Here is a 15,321-nt window from a genome sequence, read left to right as displayed (position 1 = left end):
AGACTTATCAGATCCCCTCTGTCTTCTTTTCTTAAGAATAAAATGCCCATTTTTTTTTTTTAAACCTTTCCTCATAGGTCAGCTTTGTAAGCCTTTTATCATTTCTGTTGCTCTCCTCTGGGCTCTCTCTAATTTATCTACATCTTTCCTGAAGTGTGGCACCCAGAATTGGACACAGTACTCCACCTGAGGCCTCACCAGTGCCGAGCAGAGCAGGACAATTACGTTCTGTGTCTTACATTCAACACTCCTGTTAACATAGCCCGGAATGATATTAGCTTTTTTCGCAACAGCACTGTATTGGATGGTGTAAGGATGGTGTGTGGATGACTGAGGGAGCTGCAGGATCTCGGACAGGGCAGAGATGGCAGATGCTGGAGAGAGTGAGAAAGCACTCTGGGCTGGTTGCTAAGACTCCATCAGGAAAAGGTCCTGAAGCAAGGGTGAAGATGGTGCAAAGAGGAGTATAAAAATATTGCTCGAGCATACAGGGGTGTAATCAGAAAGGCCAAACCACAATTGGAGTTGCAGCTAACAAGGGATGTGAAGGGTAACAACCAAGTGACAGATGATGTGGAAAAAGCTGAAGTACTCAATGTTTTTTTTTTGCCTCAGTCTTCACAGACAAGGTCAGCTCCCAGACTGTTGCACTGGGCAGCAAACTATGGGGAGGAGGTTAGCAGCCCTCAGTGATGAAAGAACAGGTTAAGGACTATTTAGAAAAGCTGGACATGCACAAGTTCATGGGAATGGATCTAATGCATCCGAGGGTGCTTAGAGAGTTGGCTGATGTGATTGCAGGGCCATTAGTGATCAACTACTAGATGTCTAGTTGGCAGCTGGCATTGAGCTGAGAGCTCCAGGCGTCTGTCCTGGGGCCAGTTTTGTTCAACATCTTCATTAATGACCTGGATGATGGGAGGTACGCACCTTCAGCAAGTCTGCAGATGACACTAGGTTGGGGGGACAGGCTGAAAGGTAGGAATAGAGTCCAGAGTGACCTAGACAAATTGGAGGATTGGGCCAAAAGAAATCTGATGAGGTTCAACAAGGACAAGTGCAGAGTCCTGCACTTAGGACGGAAGAATCCCATGCACTGCTACAGACTGGGGACTGACTGGCTAAGTGGCAGTTCTGCAGAAAAAACCTGGGGATTACAGTGGATGAGAAGCTGGATACGAGTCAGTGTGCCCTTGTTGCCAAGAAGACTAATGGCATACTGGGCTGCATTAGTAGAAGGATTGCCAGCAGATTGAGGGAAATGATTATTCTCCTCTATTCAGCACTGGTGAGGCCACATCTGGAGTACTGTGTCCAGTTTTGGGCCCCCACTACAGAAAGGATGTGGACAAATTGGAAAGAGTCCAGCAGAAGGCAATGAAAATGATTAGTGGGTTGGGGCACATGACTTACGAGGAGAGGCTGAGGAAACAGGGTTTATTTAGTCTGCAGAAGAGAAGACTAAGGGGGATTTGATAGCAACCTTCAGCTACCTGAAGGGGGGGTTCTAAAGAGGATGGAGCTGTTCAAAGTGGTGGCCGATGACAGAACAAGGAGCAGTGGTCTCAAGTTGCAGTGCAGGGGATCTGAATTGGATATTAGGAAACACTATTTCACTAGGGGGTGGTGAAGCACTGGAATGGGTTACCTAGGGAGGTGGTGGAATCTCCATGCTTAGAGGTTTTTAAGGTCAGCTTGACAAAGCCCTGGCTGGGATGATTTAGTTGGTGTTGGTCCTGTGTTGAGCAGGGGGTTGGACTAGATGACCTCCTGAGGTCTCTTCCAACCCTAATCTTATATGATTCTATGCAGGCCGCAGGGAAGTTGCAAAGGGAATTAGAGCAGTGGCATGGCTTCGATGGGCTGGGACCTGGACTAGTGGGCAGGTCTGGGTCCCCCCACCTCCTATTAGCCTAGGGAAAGTGGCCTGGACTTTGAGGCACCCTAGAAGGGGAACGGAACCCTTTAGTGACCCAGCATGAGAGCTGAGGCCTGAAACGCCTAGAGACGGCGAGGACATTGCCTCCAGGGGGAAGCCCTGTAATACGGCTTGATCCTAGGGCTGAGACCATTGATAGACTACAGGACTAATTGAGGACCTAAGCCTAGTTAGGGCCACAAGGAGAGAAAGTGCAGGTCCGCATACACTCGACCATATGGCGCTCACGAGAGGTGAATGCACCCCATTACAAACAGCAATTTTGTTATTTTTGAACAGATTTAATTTCCCTTGCAAATTCCTTCCTCCCACTTAATTTTTAACTTTTGCAATATCAAAGACAATTCTCTTGGTCCTGCTAGTGAAGGCAGGGGGCTGGACTCAACAACCTTTCAAGTTCCCTTCCAGTTCTAGGCAATAGGTATCATCTCCTATTAAAATGGGGGGGGGGGCGGAGAGGGATAGCTCAGTGGTTTGAGCATTAGCCTGCTAAACCAAGGGTTGTAAGTTCAATCCTTAAGGGGCCCAATTTGGAGACTGGTCCTGCTTTGAGCAGAGGGTTGGACTAGATGATCTCCTGAGGTCCCTTCTAACCCTAATAATTATGATTCTCTGAAGCTGAGTTTAGCATCTCTAGCTAGTTTTATTTCAAAGTTTAGAGGTGTCTTCCACTTCACCAGAGTTCTGCATTATCTTCTGAAGGCAAGAATGTGCAAAATAATTTTTTTTTAGCATCAAGGTAAATCAAGTGTCTACATGGGGAAAGGTCTTTAATACAAAGATGGGCTGTCAGCATAAGTTTTCTTTATTTTTTCAGAAAACAGAAGTGTGATGCTAGCAGATCAAGTGTCAACTCCTGCCAAGACTGCAGGCATTAGTTAAGAACTGACATACTCACAGCTGGAAACCAGACCATTTCATAACAGGTATTAGTCTTACAAGAATTAGACTTGATGAAATACTTGTAAGTTGCTGCATGCACTAACCTCACTTGCAATGTCTGTATTCTATGCTATAAAGAAATATGTAAATTTTTGCTTTATAACTTTGAAAATGTTTGCTCTGAACTTGTGAAGCCAGATGAGAAGAATGTTTCCCCTCCCGACCCATCCTGAAGAACTGTCAAAATTAGAGGGGCCATCAAGAATCATCGCAATAAACAGAATGATCCTACTGCACCCATGGTGAAGTACGTGCAGAAGGCCTCATCCCATTCCTTTGAATGCTGGAAGAGTTAAATAAAAATAGTTTATGTGAAGATTTTTCATCCTGTTGCTGTGTGAACTCTCACAGGGCCAGAGAAACTACACTGAAGTCAGATTCCCTAGGGCTTATCACTGGGGTCCCCTGAAAGAGAATTTGAATTGACAGGTCTCTACAACTCTGTCAAACTTACGATTTAGAAGATAACTCATTTGTATATCTATGTTTGCTTGCTTTAACCAATATGTAACTTTCTCTTTCCTAGTTACTAAACCTTTAGATAGTTTATTACAGGATTGGCTAAGGGTGTTTGTTGTCTTTGGTATAAGACTTAGGGTACCAAGTGACTGGGGTAAGTGACTGGTCCGGTGGTACTAGAAGCAACCTGAATGTGGTGTGATTTTTGGTTTATGTGACCATTTATCACTAAGTCCAGTTTGTCTAGGTGACAAGATAGAGTGGAGAGCCCAAAGGGACTGATTGTGACTCCATGGTAAGATTGTTACAGTGATCTAGGAGCTCACATTTGTTACTGGCTTGGTAAAATCTAATGATAGAACGTACCTCCAGTTGGAGGTATCTGTTCTGTTTTTGACACTCTGCCCTGAGGAAGGCACTCAGTTGTGAGCCACTCCAGACATTGTGACAGAAAGTAATATTTTTAAATCAAACTGTTTTAATGAAGTATTCTAACAAACTGCATATTAATTACCCTTTTGAAAATAAGCTGGAAGCATTTAAAATTAATCTGTAGTTTAAGAATCTTTTGAAAACATCACTTCATCAATGTTGATAAATGCAAAGTAATGCATATTGGAAAACATAATCCCAATTATATATGTAAAGTGATGGGGTCTAAATTAGCTGTTACCACTCAAGAAAGATCTTGGAGTTATTGTGAATAGCTTTCGGAAAACATCCACTCAATGTGCAGCAGCAGTCAAAAAAGTAAACAGAATGTTGGGAATCATTAAGAAAGGGATAGACAATAGGACGGAAAATATCATATTGCCTCTATATAAATCCATGGTAAGCCCACATCTTGAATACTGCGTGCAGATGTGGTTGCCCCATCTCAAAAAAGATATACTGGAATTGGAAAAGGTTCAGAAAAGGGCAAAAAAAATGATTAAGGGTATGGAACAGCTGCCATATGAGGAGAGATTAATAAGACTAGGACTTTTCTGATTGGAAAAGAGACTATCAAGGGTGGGATATGATAGAGGACCAAATAATTTTCAGATCCAAAACAATATATTTGAAAATAAATTCAGATTTCAACACTCCTAATTGGAATACTGGTGGGCAGATATAGGATATTAATTAAAAATTCTAAAATACAACTTTCACAGAAAGCTGCAAATTCATTTAAATTAAATGAGATTTTATTTGCAGGATATATTATACAAGTGACACTTGAGTGAGAAAAAGACAGACTGCAAGATACTTGTTTCGGTGGGTACAATCCACCCATGTCACAGTTACCCACTAAGTTTCGGGGTTGAGCCCTGTATCCAATACAAGTAATGGATGTTGACGAAAGAACAGGTAGAAAATATTTGTGGCATTCATGATATTTTGATATCAGACATTTATTCAATGATTTTTAAGGTACAGTATCCGACTTCAAAGAATTCCTTCACAAGAGGGAAACCACAGCAAGAACTGAACTAAAAGGAAAAAAAAATGAAAAAATAAAACAGTACTTACATATTTATAACCCCATCTAGATGATGTTTTGAACAAAGCTGCTGGCTGCTCTTGTCTTGTTTATGTTGATTCTGTCCTAATTGAACAAACCTATGGAGTAGCAGTGGATAAAAGTATAAGTCAAAGAGAGCAAGAACTATCTGCAATAACTTCAGTGAATTAATGAAAATGACAGTTCTGTACAATTTGGAGAGTCATACAGTTTCAGTAAGTCACACTGGGTACATTAAAGGACAGCTGGAACACTCACCTCACTTAACACAAAAGTGAGAGTCATGATGATTAATACACTTATCTTGGTCTAGTTTTTTGTTTTTTTAAAGTTGCTTTTAAAACTAAAGTTTGGGTACATTTTGGGCCCCTTTCACCTTAGCTAGGAGGAGGTCTTGCCCACTGGTAGGTTTTGCTTACTATTTCACAGGCAGCAGATGGGGCCATCAGCAAGAGGAGACAGTCAGAGTTAACTGCTCTTTCCAATAGCATGGACTCCCCACAGAAGACCTTTAGGAGGAGAGAGAAAGAGGAGCACCTGGAAATCACTATTCGAATTGGGTGGTAGTGCAGCTGTAGAGAGAAGCAAGCTAAATAGATGGGAAGTTGGCTCAAGTTCCATGCAGATAAGTCTGATTCTGACCTCTCTCCTACTTGACTTGCATAGCTGTGAAAAGCTGCCCTCTCATTTCACTGGTTTCAGCTATTTAATTGGATAATTCTTTGATCTGCCTCAGAAGGATATGCAAATGCATCTTCCTCCTCTATCCAGTCTATACTTTCAGAATAGAGGATTTCCTCTGCTCTCACAAAGCTTGTGAAAAAGAAAGGAGGACAGAAACACACATTTGGGTTCCCTCCAGGCAGCAGATGAAAGGGAAATCAGTAGAAGAGCTGAGCAGGATGAACCAGGCTAGTGGTTATGTAGGGAAAATGGGAGGGAACTCAGTAACTCCATTGCATATGGCAGACTTGAGCTCTTTAGCAACAGCATTCTCCCTGCCTCAGCAAATTTAAGTCATGATCTTATACTTGATTTTCTAAAAGAAGGCTTTTTAAAAAATAGTCAATATAGTCAAATAATATTAGGACTGATTATTTTTAAACTAAACTAAATTAAGAACATATCACATGAAGAGAGAGACTATAGTGAATTAAATTTCTCCTCACAATTCAGGGATGGTTCACAACATAATAAGTAATGTAATTAGCCAGTCATTACACATCATAAAGCAAATCTAAAGCTGCACAGTTGCATTTCAACGCATGGTTGAAGTTATAGTCATTCACTTGACAAACATGTATGTCTAAGTTTTCATTATGAGGTGTAGTTTTCTACTGTCCAGTGCTCTATTAATTAATTCAAAAGCCTAAGCAGGTGTTTAAAACATTGATTTACCAGACTAGCATAATTGATTTGCACACCATGTGACTGGGTAAGCAGTTGCTCTCTTGGCAACAGCATTACAGGCCTTAAATTAGAAGAGACTTCAATTTCAATTTAAGTTTCCCTGACTGCCTTCCTATTATTTTGCTTTTCTGACTATAATTTACTAACACAAAGGGCCCAGTTCAGGAAACCATTTCTACTCAGGACAGTATTTAAAGTTAAGTAAGTGCTGAAGTCCATCTCTATTCATGACAAAACTTAAATATATGCTTAAATGCTTTTGCGAATTGGATCCAAAGTACTTCCTTATAATTTTGATACAGAGTAAGCTATATAGTTACTATTTCATCAAACCATGATATTGGAGTCCCAGTTAATTTGGCTTCAGCTATCTCCTATCAAAACTATGAAGTATTTATACAAGAAAGTTATCATTTAAAATCTTTATGCCACTGTTATTATGAGTTACCCTTCTAGTTCGGTCATTTTTTCCCACTTTTCCACTAGTAGCCTGTATGCCAGATTTAATAATTGGTTCCAGTTTCAGACGAAAACCAGCAGTTTTAAACCGTAAGATAGTTGCCTCCGATGAGACAGAAAATGCATAAGTAGCTTCTGAATGACCTGGCATATAGCAAAAAAGGTGTAAATATTTGAAGAAAAATGTTGAATACCAATCAGAAACATTTTTCCTGGAACAGTCACAGCCGAACAATATTTTATATAAGAGGTATAGCTAACACTTGTGCCTCTCTGCAGAAGACAGAAGCATAATAGTTTTCTTACCGAAAAAGGTTAATTTATGTAATTGTACTTGCATTTTATAGCAAAGACTGTTTAATGGATCGGAAATTTAAATTATTTTTTTAAAAAATTCTCTGAAGTTGCAGAACTCTAATGTTGACATTTTATAAATTGGTGTAATTCAACATTTGAGAATAAAATGTGAACTATGTACTTGTAAATTAAAGAGCCACTGTTAATTTGAGTTTGTCCCTTGTTCCTGGAAAAATGTTAACTGATATTTCACTACAAGTCCATTTGATTTAACTATCGAATTCTGCACTTGGAGGCATCTGCATAGCTTCACGCTGAAATTAAGAGAATTGAGGCCTGGTCTACACTACACGTTTAAACCAATTTTAGCAGCGTTAAACCGATCTAACACTGTACCCGTCCACACTACGAGGCCCTTTATATCGATATAAAGGGCTCTTTAAATCGGTTTCTGTACTCCTCCCCGACGAGAGGAGTAGCGCTAAAATCAGATTACCATATCGGATTAGGGTTAGTGTGGCCGCAAATCGATGGTATTGGCCTCCGGGTGGTATCCCACAGTGCACCACTGTGACCGCTCTGGACAGCAATCTGAACTTGGATGCAGTGGCCAGGTAAACAGGAAAAGCCCCGCAAACTTTTGATTTTCATTTCCTGTTTGCCCAGCGTGGAGCTCTGATCAGCACGGGTGGCAATGCGATCCCAAATCCAAAAAGAGCTCCAGCATGGACCTACGCGGAGCAGATTTACTGGATCGACGCTGTATGGGGAAACAAACTGTCTATCAAAGCTCCGTGACAGAAGACAAAATGCCAAAGCGTGGAAAAGAAAAAATCTACAGGCTACATAGTGCTGTGGGACAAGCGTTAAGGGAAGCCAGAGATCAAATGGACGCTCAGGAGGGAGGAGGGGGTATGAGGACTCCAGCTATCCACAGTCCAAGCAGTCTCCGAAAAGTAATTGCATTCTTGGCTGAGCTCCAATGCCTGTAGGTTCAAACACTGTCCCGCGTGGTTCAGGGAATAGCTTGTTCAATTTACCCCCCCCCATTGAAAGAAAAGGAGAAATCGTTTCTTGACTTCTTTCAATGTCACCCTACGTCTACTGAATGCTGCTAGTAGACGCAATGCTGCAGCAGTGAAGAGCAGTATCCATCCTCTCCCTGTCCGGTGGCAGACGGTGCAGTAGGACTGGTAGCCTCCTTGTTATCAACCCGCGAGTGCTCTGGGCTGGTTCAGGTGAGGCTGGCCGGGGCACCTGGGTGAAAATAGGAATGATTCTCGGTCATCCAGCAGATGGTACAGAACGGCTGGTAACCTGTCCTCATCATAGCAACTGGGGGCTGAGCTCCATCAGCCCCTCCCTTTCCTGTGTAAAGAAAGATTCTGTCCTGCCTGGACTGTCATAGCAGCGGCATGCTGGGCTTCTCTCCACTGCACCGGTTAATGTCCTGCCTGGACTGTCATAGCAGCGGAGGCGCCTCCCCTCATTTTATCTCACCAACAAGTCACTGTTCTTATTCTGTATTCTTTTATAACTTCATGACACAATGGGGGGGCACTGCCACGGAAGCCCAGTAAGGTTGGGGGGGGGCAGAAGAAACAGGTGGGGTTGTGTTGCAGGGGCACCCCCGTGAATGGCATGTTACTCATCATTTCTGCGGGATCTGACATGGAGCAGCTGTGCTCTCTGATACACTAGTTCTCTAGAACACTGCCCATATTCTAGCAGGACTGACTTTTTAGAAACCATAAAGAGGGATTGACTCAGGGAGTCATTCCCTGTTTTCTTTTGCACCCTGGCCGATCTCAGCAGGAGGCACCATGGATAGCAGCAGACATACAGAAGGAACAGATAACCATCATCTCATTGCCAATTTACGCCCAGAAGCAGACGGTACAGAACGACGTAACCGTCTTGCTCATATGCAAAAACAAATGAATGCTGCTTGTGTAGCGCTGGAGTATCACCTCTGTCCGCGGCATCCAGTAACACATACGGTGACTGTAAAAAAAAAAAAAAAAAAAAAAAAAAAAAAAAATGCTGAACAGGCTCCATGGCTGCCATGCTATGGCGTCTGCCAGGACAATCCAGGGAAAAAGGGCGCGAAATGATTGTCTGCCGTCGCTTTCCCGGAGGAAGGAATGACTGATGACATTTACCCAGAACCACCCGTGACAATGATTTTTGCCGCATCTGCCACGGGGCTCTCAACCCAGAATTCTAAGGGTCGGGGGAGACTGCAGGAACTTTGGGATAGCTACCCACAGTGCAACGCTCCGGAAATCGACGCTATCCTCGAACTAGGGACGCACACCGCCGAATTAATGTGCTTAATGTGGCCGCGTGCACTTGACTTTATACAATCTGTTTTATAAAACTGGTTCATGTAAAATCGGAATAATCCCGTAGTGTAGACGTACCCTGAGTGCACACATACGAGAGATAAAGAGTTTGATTTTAAAGACACAGAATAGTAAAATACTGCCAGCTTCAAAATTACCTCTAGTGCTAGTGCCAGTGCCATACCAGAACAATGTTTAAATAAATTCTGGAGGAGGAGCAATTTCTCATACAGAGTATTTAACTAGCTCCAATCATCATCACTTACTAATTATGACTGAGAATGTTCTTACCTTGTATATACTGTGAGGTCATCCTCTGAAGGAACATCTGAGAGGTTAATCCCATATATATCTTTCATGGACTGAACTATGTTCTGGGGGGAGGAAAAAACAATCCAAGTAAGTCTTTCAGAAATAGAATACTATGCTAATTTTCAAACAAAAGTTTACTAGATATAACTGAATTCTTTCTAGATCAGAAAAAAAGCATATTATAATAAATGCAAATAAAACCAATTAAAAAAAGCCTCTCCTGTACTTCTTGCCAACCTTTCTAGGCTTATACTGAATCTTTTAACAAGAATTTTTTTTAGATTATTCTTTATTTTATTTGTTCACTAAGAAAGGAAAATGTTACTGAAATAGACACAATATGATAGCATATGGTATAATGCATCAATCTGGAAAGAACCCGAGATTTCTTTTATTGCTAATATAAAATACTATATAAAAAGATTTGTATAAATAATTCTTATTTGTGGATATATTACAAGTAGTATGCTTTTATGATATTTTATTTAGTTTTAGTTTAGGAAAGAAAACATTATACCAGTCATTTACAAAAACCTTTCATCATTTATTTTTAATCTTGCTCTATACTACGTCAAGAAAACCCCTAATTTTCTTCAGACTAAAATTATTTTAATTTCCATTAGTTTTAAAAAGTTACATGTTCATGAAATATACAGGTCCAGTGGAACAGGGTGCTGCTGTGCATGTGCACGCTGCTGTGCCCTATTTTAAGGTTAAACTCCTTAAAACTGATAAGGGTCACGTGACTGCAGGTTGCAAGCAGTGCCTTTAAAACAGAGACAACCTATCCTTAATAGTGAAAGACCCACAATCAGAGATGGACTAGGGAGAGTCGGATGGGTCCTGGCAAGGAAAGTATTTCTTTCCAATCAAGTCTTCTGTATTGTCCATTGTTAACAAAACCTGCCCCGAGGAAAGGGATTTGGAACCTGACTGAAACATTTAGATATTTTTTGGACTGCCCAGCTGGTGAATCAGCCACCAGTCTACATAAAGGTATAAATTAGGTATAAAAAAAAAAAATCACATTAGCCGATAACAGAGGATGTGTCAAATCCAAACAAAAGTTCTCATTTACTTTTTTTCAGAAAAGTCTTTTAAAAAATATTACAAGGACAATACTAGAACAATTTTTGTTATTACTAATTGTCTGTCTGCTTTGTGTTACTGTAAGATTTAAGAAAGTGTGATTAATTTTTGCAATTACAAAGAAGAATTTGCCTTCTTTAGCACCTTCCCTTAAAGATCAACATATTTTGTAAACTTTAGTGAAGAAACTTCACAACAGGTGACCTAGATAAACATTAACCCTACTTTACACCTCTTATTAAGCCTGTAGTGTTTACAAGCATCACCGTAGCCAATGGAAGGTGACATCCTTAAAATATTAATGTTTAGAAACTGTCTAAATATGCATGCTCAAAGTTGCTAACTTTAAACATTTATAACATTAAATGTAATTAATTTTCTTCAAATTCAGTTTTTATTCACAGCAAAATTTATAAAAACAAGACATGTTTGAAGTTAGAATAATAGAATATCAGGGTTGGAAGGGACCTCAGGTGGTCATCTAGTCCAACCCCTGCTCAAAGCAGGGCCAACTAAATCATCCCAGCCAAGGCTTTGTCAAGCCTGACCTTAAAAATCTCTAAGGATAAAGATCCCATCACCTCCCTAGATAACCCATTCCAATGCTTCACTACCCTTCTAGTGAAAAAGTTTTTCTTAATATCCAACCTAACTTCCCCTCTCCACGCAACTAGAGACCATTAATCCTTGTTCTGTCATCTTGTACCACTGAAAACAGTTTAGATCAGGGGTGGCCAAACTTTGGCTCCAGAGCCACATGCGGCTCTTCATAGGTTAATATGTGGCTCCTTGCATAGGTGCCAACTCCACGGTTGGAGCTACAGGGGCCAACTTTCCAATGTGCTACAGGGTGCTCACTGCTCAACCCCTGGCTCTGTCCCAGGCTCCAGCCCCTACCCCTGAGTGTGAAGCACCCTGGCTCCTCCCCGCAACCTCCATCCCCCGAACTTCCTGCACATCACAAAACAGCTGACCACAGCAGGCGAGAGGCACAAGGATGGAAGGTTAGGTGCTGATCAGTGGTGCTGCTGGTGGGTGGGGGGAGCAGCTAATGTGTTACTGTGGCCCTTTGGCAATGCATACTTGTAAATTTTGGCTCCTTCTCAGGCTCAGGTTGGCCACGCCTGGTCTAGATCCATTCTCTTTGGAACCCTCTTTCAGGTAGCTGAAAGCAGCCATCATATCCCCCCTCCTTCTCTTCTGCAGACTAAACAATCCCAGCTCCCTCAGCCTCTCCACATAAAAGTCATGTGCTCCAGCCCCCTAATCATTTTTGTTGCCCTCCATGAGACTCTTTCCAACTTTTCCACATCTTTCTTGCAGTGTGGGGCCCAAAACTGGGCACAGTACTCCAGATGAGGCCTCACCAATGTTGAATAGAGGGGAATGATCACATCCCTCGATCTGCTGGCAATGCTCCTACTTACACAGCCCAAAATGCCATTAGTGTTCTTGGCAACAAGAGCACAATGTTGACTCATATCCAGCTTCTCATCCACTGTAACCCCTAGGTCCTTTTCTGCAGAACTCCTGCCTAGCCACTTGATCCCTAGTCTGTAGCAGTGCATGGGATTCTTCCATCCTAAGTGCACTGGTCCTTGCTGAACCTTATCAGATTTCTTTTGGCCCAATCCTCTAATTTGTCTAGGTCCCTACCCTCCAGCGTATCTACCACTCATCCCAATTTAGTGTCATCTGCAAACTTGCTGAGGGTGCAATCCATGCCATCCTCCACATTAAGGAAGATACTGAACAAAACCGGCCCCAAGACTGACTCTTGAGGCACTCCGCTTGATACCAGCTGCCAACTGAACATGGAGCCATTGATCACTACCCACTGAGCCTGACGATCTAGCCAGCTTTCTATCCACCTTAAATCCATTCATCCAGCCCATACTACTTTAACTTGCTATCAAGTTCCCAGCTTCTGACATCTCAATCATCTTGGTTCAACAATTTTTAGTTTTTTCCACATTTCCATAACTTAAAAAACAAAGATTCAATTTTGATGATACTTAAAAAATGAAAACAAAAATTAAACAAAACCAAAAGTCATTATGGGGTGAAAGGAGACCAAGGCCGTGCAAAAAGAGGGTCAGAATGAAAGTAGGTATTACACACTAACTGTATAAAGCATCATCAGCATATACCAAATTAAAATGTTCACAATTCAAACTAAAAGTCTCTCTTTATGAATGCTAGCTACATTTAATTTGTTTTAATATAAAAATAATTAGTTCTACACTGTACTAAGGATCTACTAGATGCAGATATGCCAGATAAAAGGATTTATTTATTTGTAGAATAGATAGTGCTTAGGTAATTTTACTTTATTTCTTCTGACTTTGTTACCATCGCTGCCTCATAACTCAAAGCCCAGAACACAAATATTTGATTGCCCTGTAATAACATTATTTACTCAAGAATGCACCAAAGTATCTGCAGAAAACAGATATTTTAAAAATTGTAAACTACATTAACCGACACTTTGATCAATGCCAAAGTTGTCCATTTTCCTAGTTTAGAAAACTTTGTATCTACACTGGTACATTAGCGTTCCTTTTTAGTATAGATACTATTCAAAATGATAGGCATTTCTGCAAACAGAAAATAAAATTAAAAAACTCTGTTCTTTACGGAAGTTGAAATAAAATATGCTTCTGTTACATTCCTGCGGTTTACAGGTTCTCAAAAATAAGAGTTTCTTGAATTAGATATTTTTAATCCTTTTCAGTCATAGCTAACTGCATAAATTATTTCCTACTACATTAGCAGCTCAGCCCACATGTTTCACAACCTGCATTATAGCCTCTCTTTGGATACCTGAATGCTGGGACCCATGACAAATAATGGCTATTGCTGAAATGTTAATTCCAAAACACTCTCTCAAAAGCCCGTATCTGATGCTCCAATTAACTCAAAACTAACCGCATTGTGTAATCTATTCTAAACCAAGATCAACTAGTGAATATACACAGGTTTGGTGTCTAACATACTCTTACATTTGATCTCTGCACAAAAAAAAAAAAGCATAATTATTACCTTTATATATAAAATAGGCACCAAAGATAGTTTTGTGCTTTTGAGGTTTATAATGGTGACCACAAATACTAACACAGCCCCAAGTTTTGCAATGGACTGCAAGCGGGCATACTAGGGCCCATGGGCAATCATTCACAGCACTAGTAAAGTTACACAAATTAATAATTAAATTCTCAGTACGTTTCAATAGACATAAGGGTGCTAACAGAGCAAAATATGACTCAATATTGTTAACAATGAGAATAAATCAATTTAATGCTGGTTATAAACCAATACAGCTTAAAAAGGTCTTAAATAATATTTTGAATCTACATACACTTTTCATTAAAGCATCTCAAAATATTTTACAAAAATGTATTCAGGCTCAGTAAGAGGGAGGGAAGGATTATATCCATTTTATAGATGGACAAATTGAAGTGAAATCACTTGCCCAGATTGCACAGCACCTCATGAACAAGAGTTGGTGATAGTGCTCAAGAATCGTGACTCCTGGTTCCTTGCTACAACCACTGTAAACCCCCCTTCTTTTCCATTGGTCTAAGACACTTACTCTCCGTCATTCTGAGACACATCTAACATTAACACCACAGTATTTCAGAATTATTGCATCAAACACAAACTGGGCTTGGGAAAATTTAAGCCCTGTACATGTGGCTAACATTCATATATGAGAAGTCAATCACAGTCTATAAAACAATCTTGAGGTCACTGATATATTGTTGAAAACTGTTCTAGAAAAGAAGTAATTTTAATATTCATTGTTATCAAGCAACACACTTGTAGCCAAGTGTAGGATGTTTTGGCCTATAATCATGTAGGCATTAAACAGAAATTTACTAAAAATACAACAAATTAAAGTTTATGTTAATAGATTTAACAAGTAGCTTGACTTAGAGCTTTGATAGAGTAAAATAACCATATACACTGTTTGCCAGCGTCCCAGCATAGTGGCAGTTCTGTAGTTTCTTACTTAGACCATGAGGTCCTGGAAGCCTTGAGAAAATGTAAGCATGAGATGTATGAAAGAGAAAACAACTTTTCTGAGTCAGAGGACAATGGTTCATAAGTTACTACCAGGAAAGTATAAGCTCTAATAGTCATGAAGAAGCTATTTCAGATCTTGATTGTTCACCCAGACAGAGGTAGTTGATATCATTTTGGTGGAGTCATTGTCTTCTGTTATTCCCCTATTATATACGTACTTGGGAAACTCAAGAAAGAACTCAAATGTGAAGTTGCGAAACTATTAACAAAGGTTTGTAACCTGTCCTTTAAATCAGCTTGTGGACCCAATGACTGGAAGTTAGCTAATGTAACACCAATATTTTAAAAGAGCTCTAAAGGTGATCCCGGCAATTACAGACTGGTAAGTCTAACGTTGGTACTGGGCAAATTAGTCGAAACAACAGTTAAGAATAAAATTGTCAGACACATAGAAAAACAAACTGTTGAGCAATAGTCAACATGGTTTCTGTAAAGGGAAATCGTGTCTTACTAATCTATTAGAGTTCTTTGAAGGGGTC

At 40.4% G+C, this 15,321-nt stretch overlaps 1 protein-coding gene across 3 annotated transcripts in view; it reads right to left on the bottom strand.

The window, feature by feature from the left end:
- The window catches only part of FIG4 (FIG4 phosphoinositide 5-phosphatase), a 151,370-nt gene that overhangs the window by 23,928 nt on the left and 112,121 nt on the right, over positions 1-15,321 (bottom strand). For 2 of the 3 annotated variants that reach the window (XM_075063880.1, XM_032774673.2), the window contains one exon: positions 9,647-9,729. In XM_075063880.1, coding sequence (XP_074919981.1) covers positions 9,647-9,729 — 83 coding nt within the window. Of the gene's footprint in view, positions 1-4,852; positions 4,943-9,646; positions 9,730-15,321 lie in introns of those variants that run through there. The other variant, XM_032774671.2, reaches the window with a different exon arrangement.

Source organism: Chelonoidis abingdonii, chromosome 3, assembly GCF_003597395.2.
Source record: "Chelonoidis abingdonii isolate Lonesome George chromosome 3, CheloAbing_2.0, whole genome shotgun sequence".
NCBI lineage: Eukaryota > Metazoa > Chordata > Testudines > Testudinidae > Chelonoidis > Chelonoidis abingdonii.
This window is presented reverse-complemented; position numbering and strand designations above follow the sequence as displayed.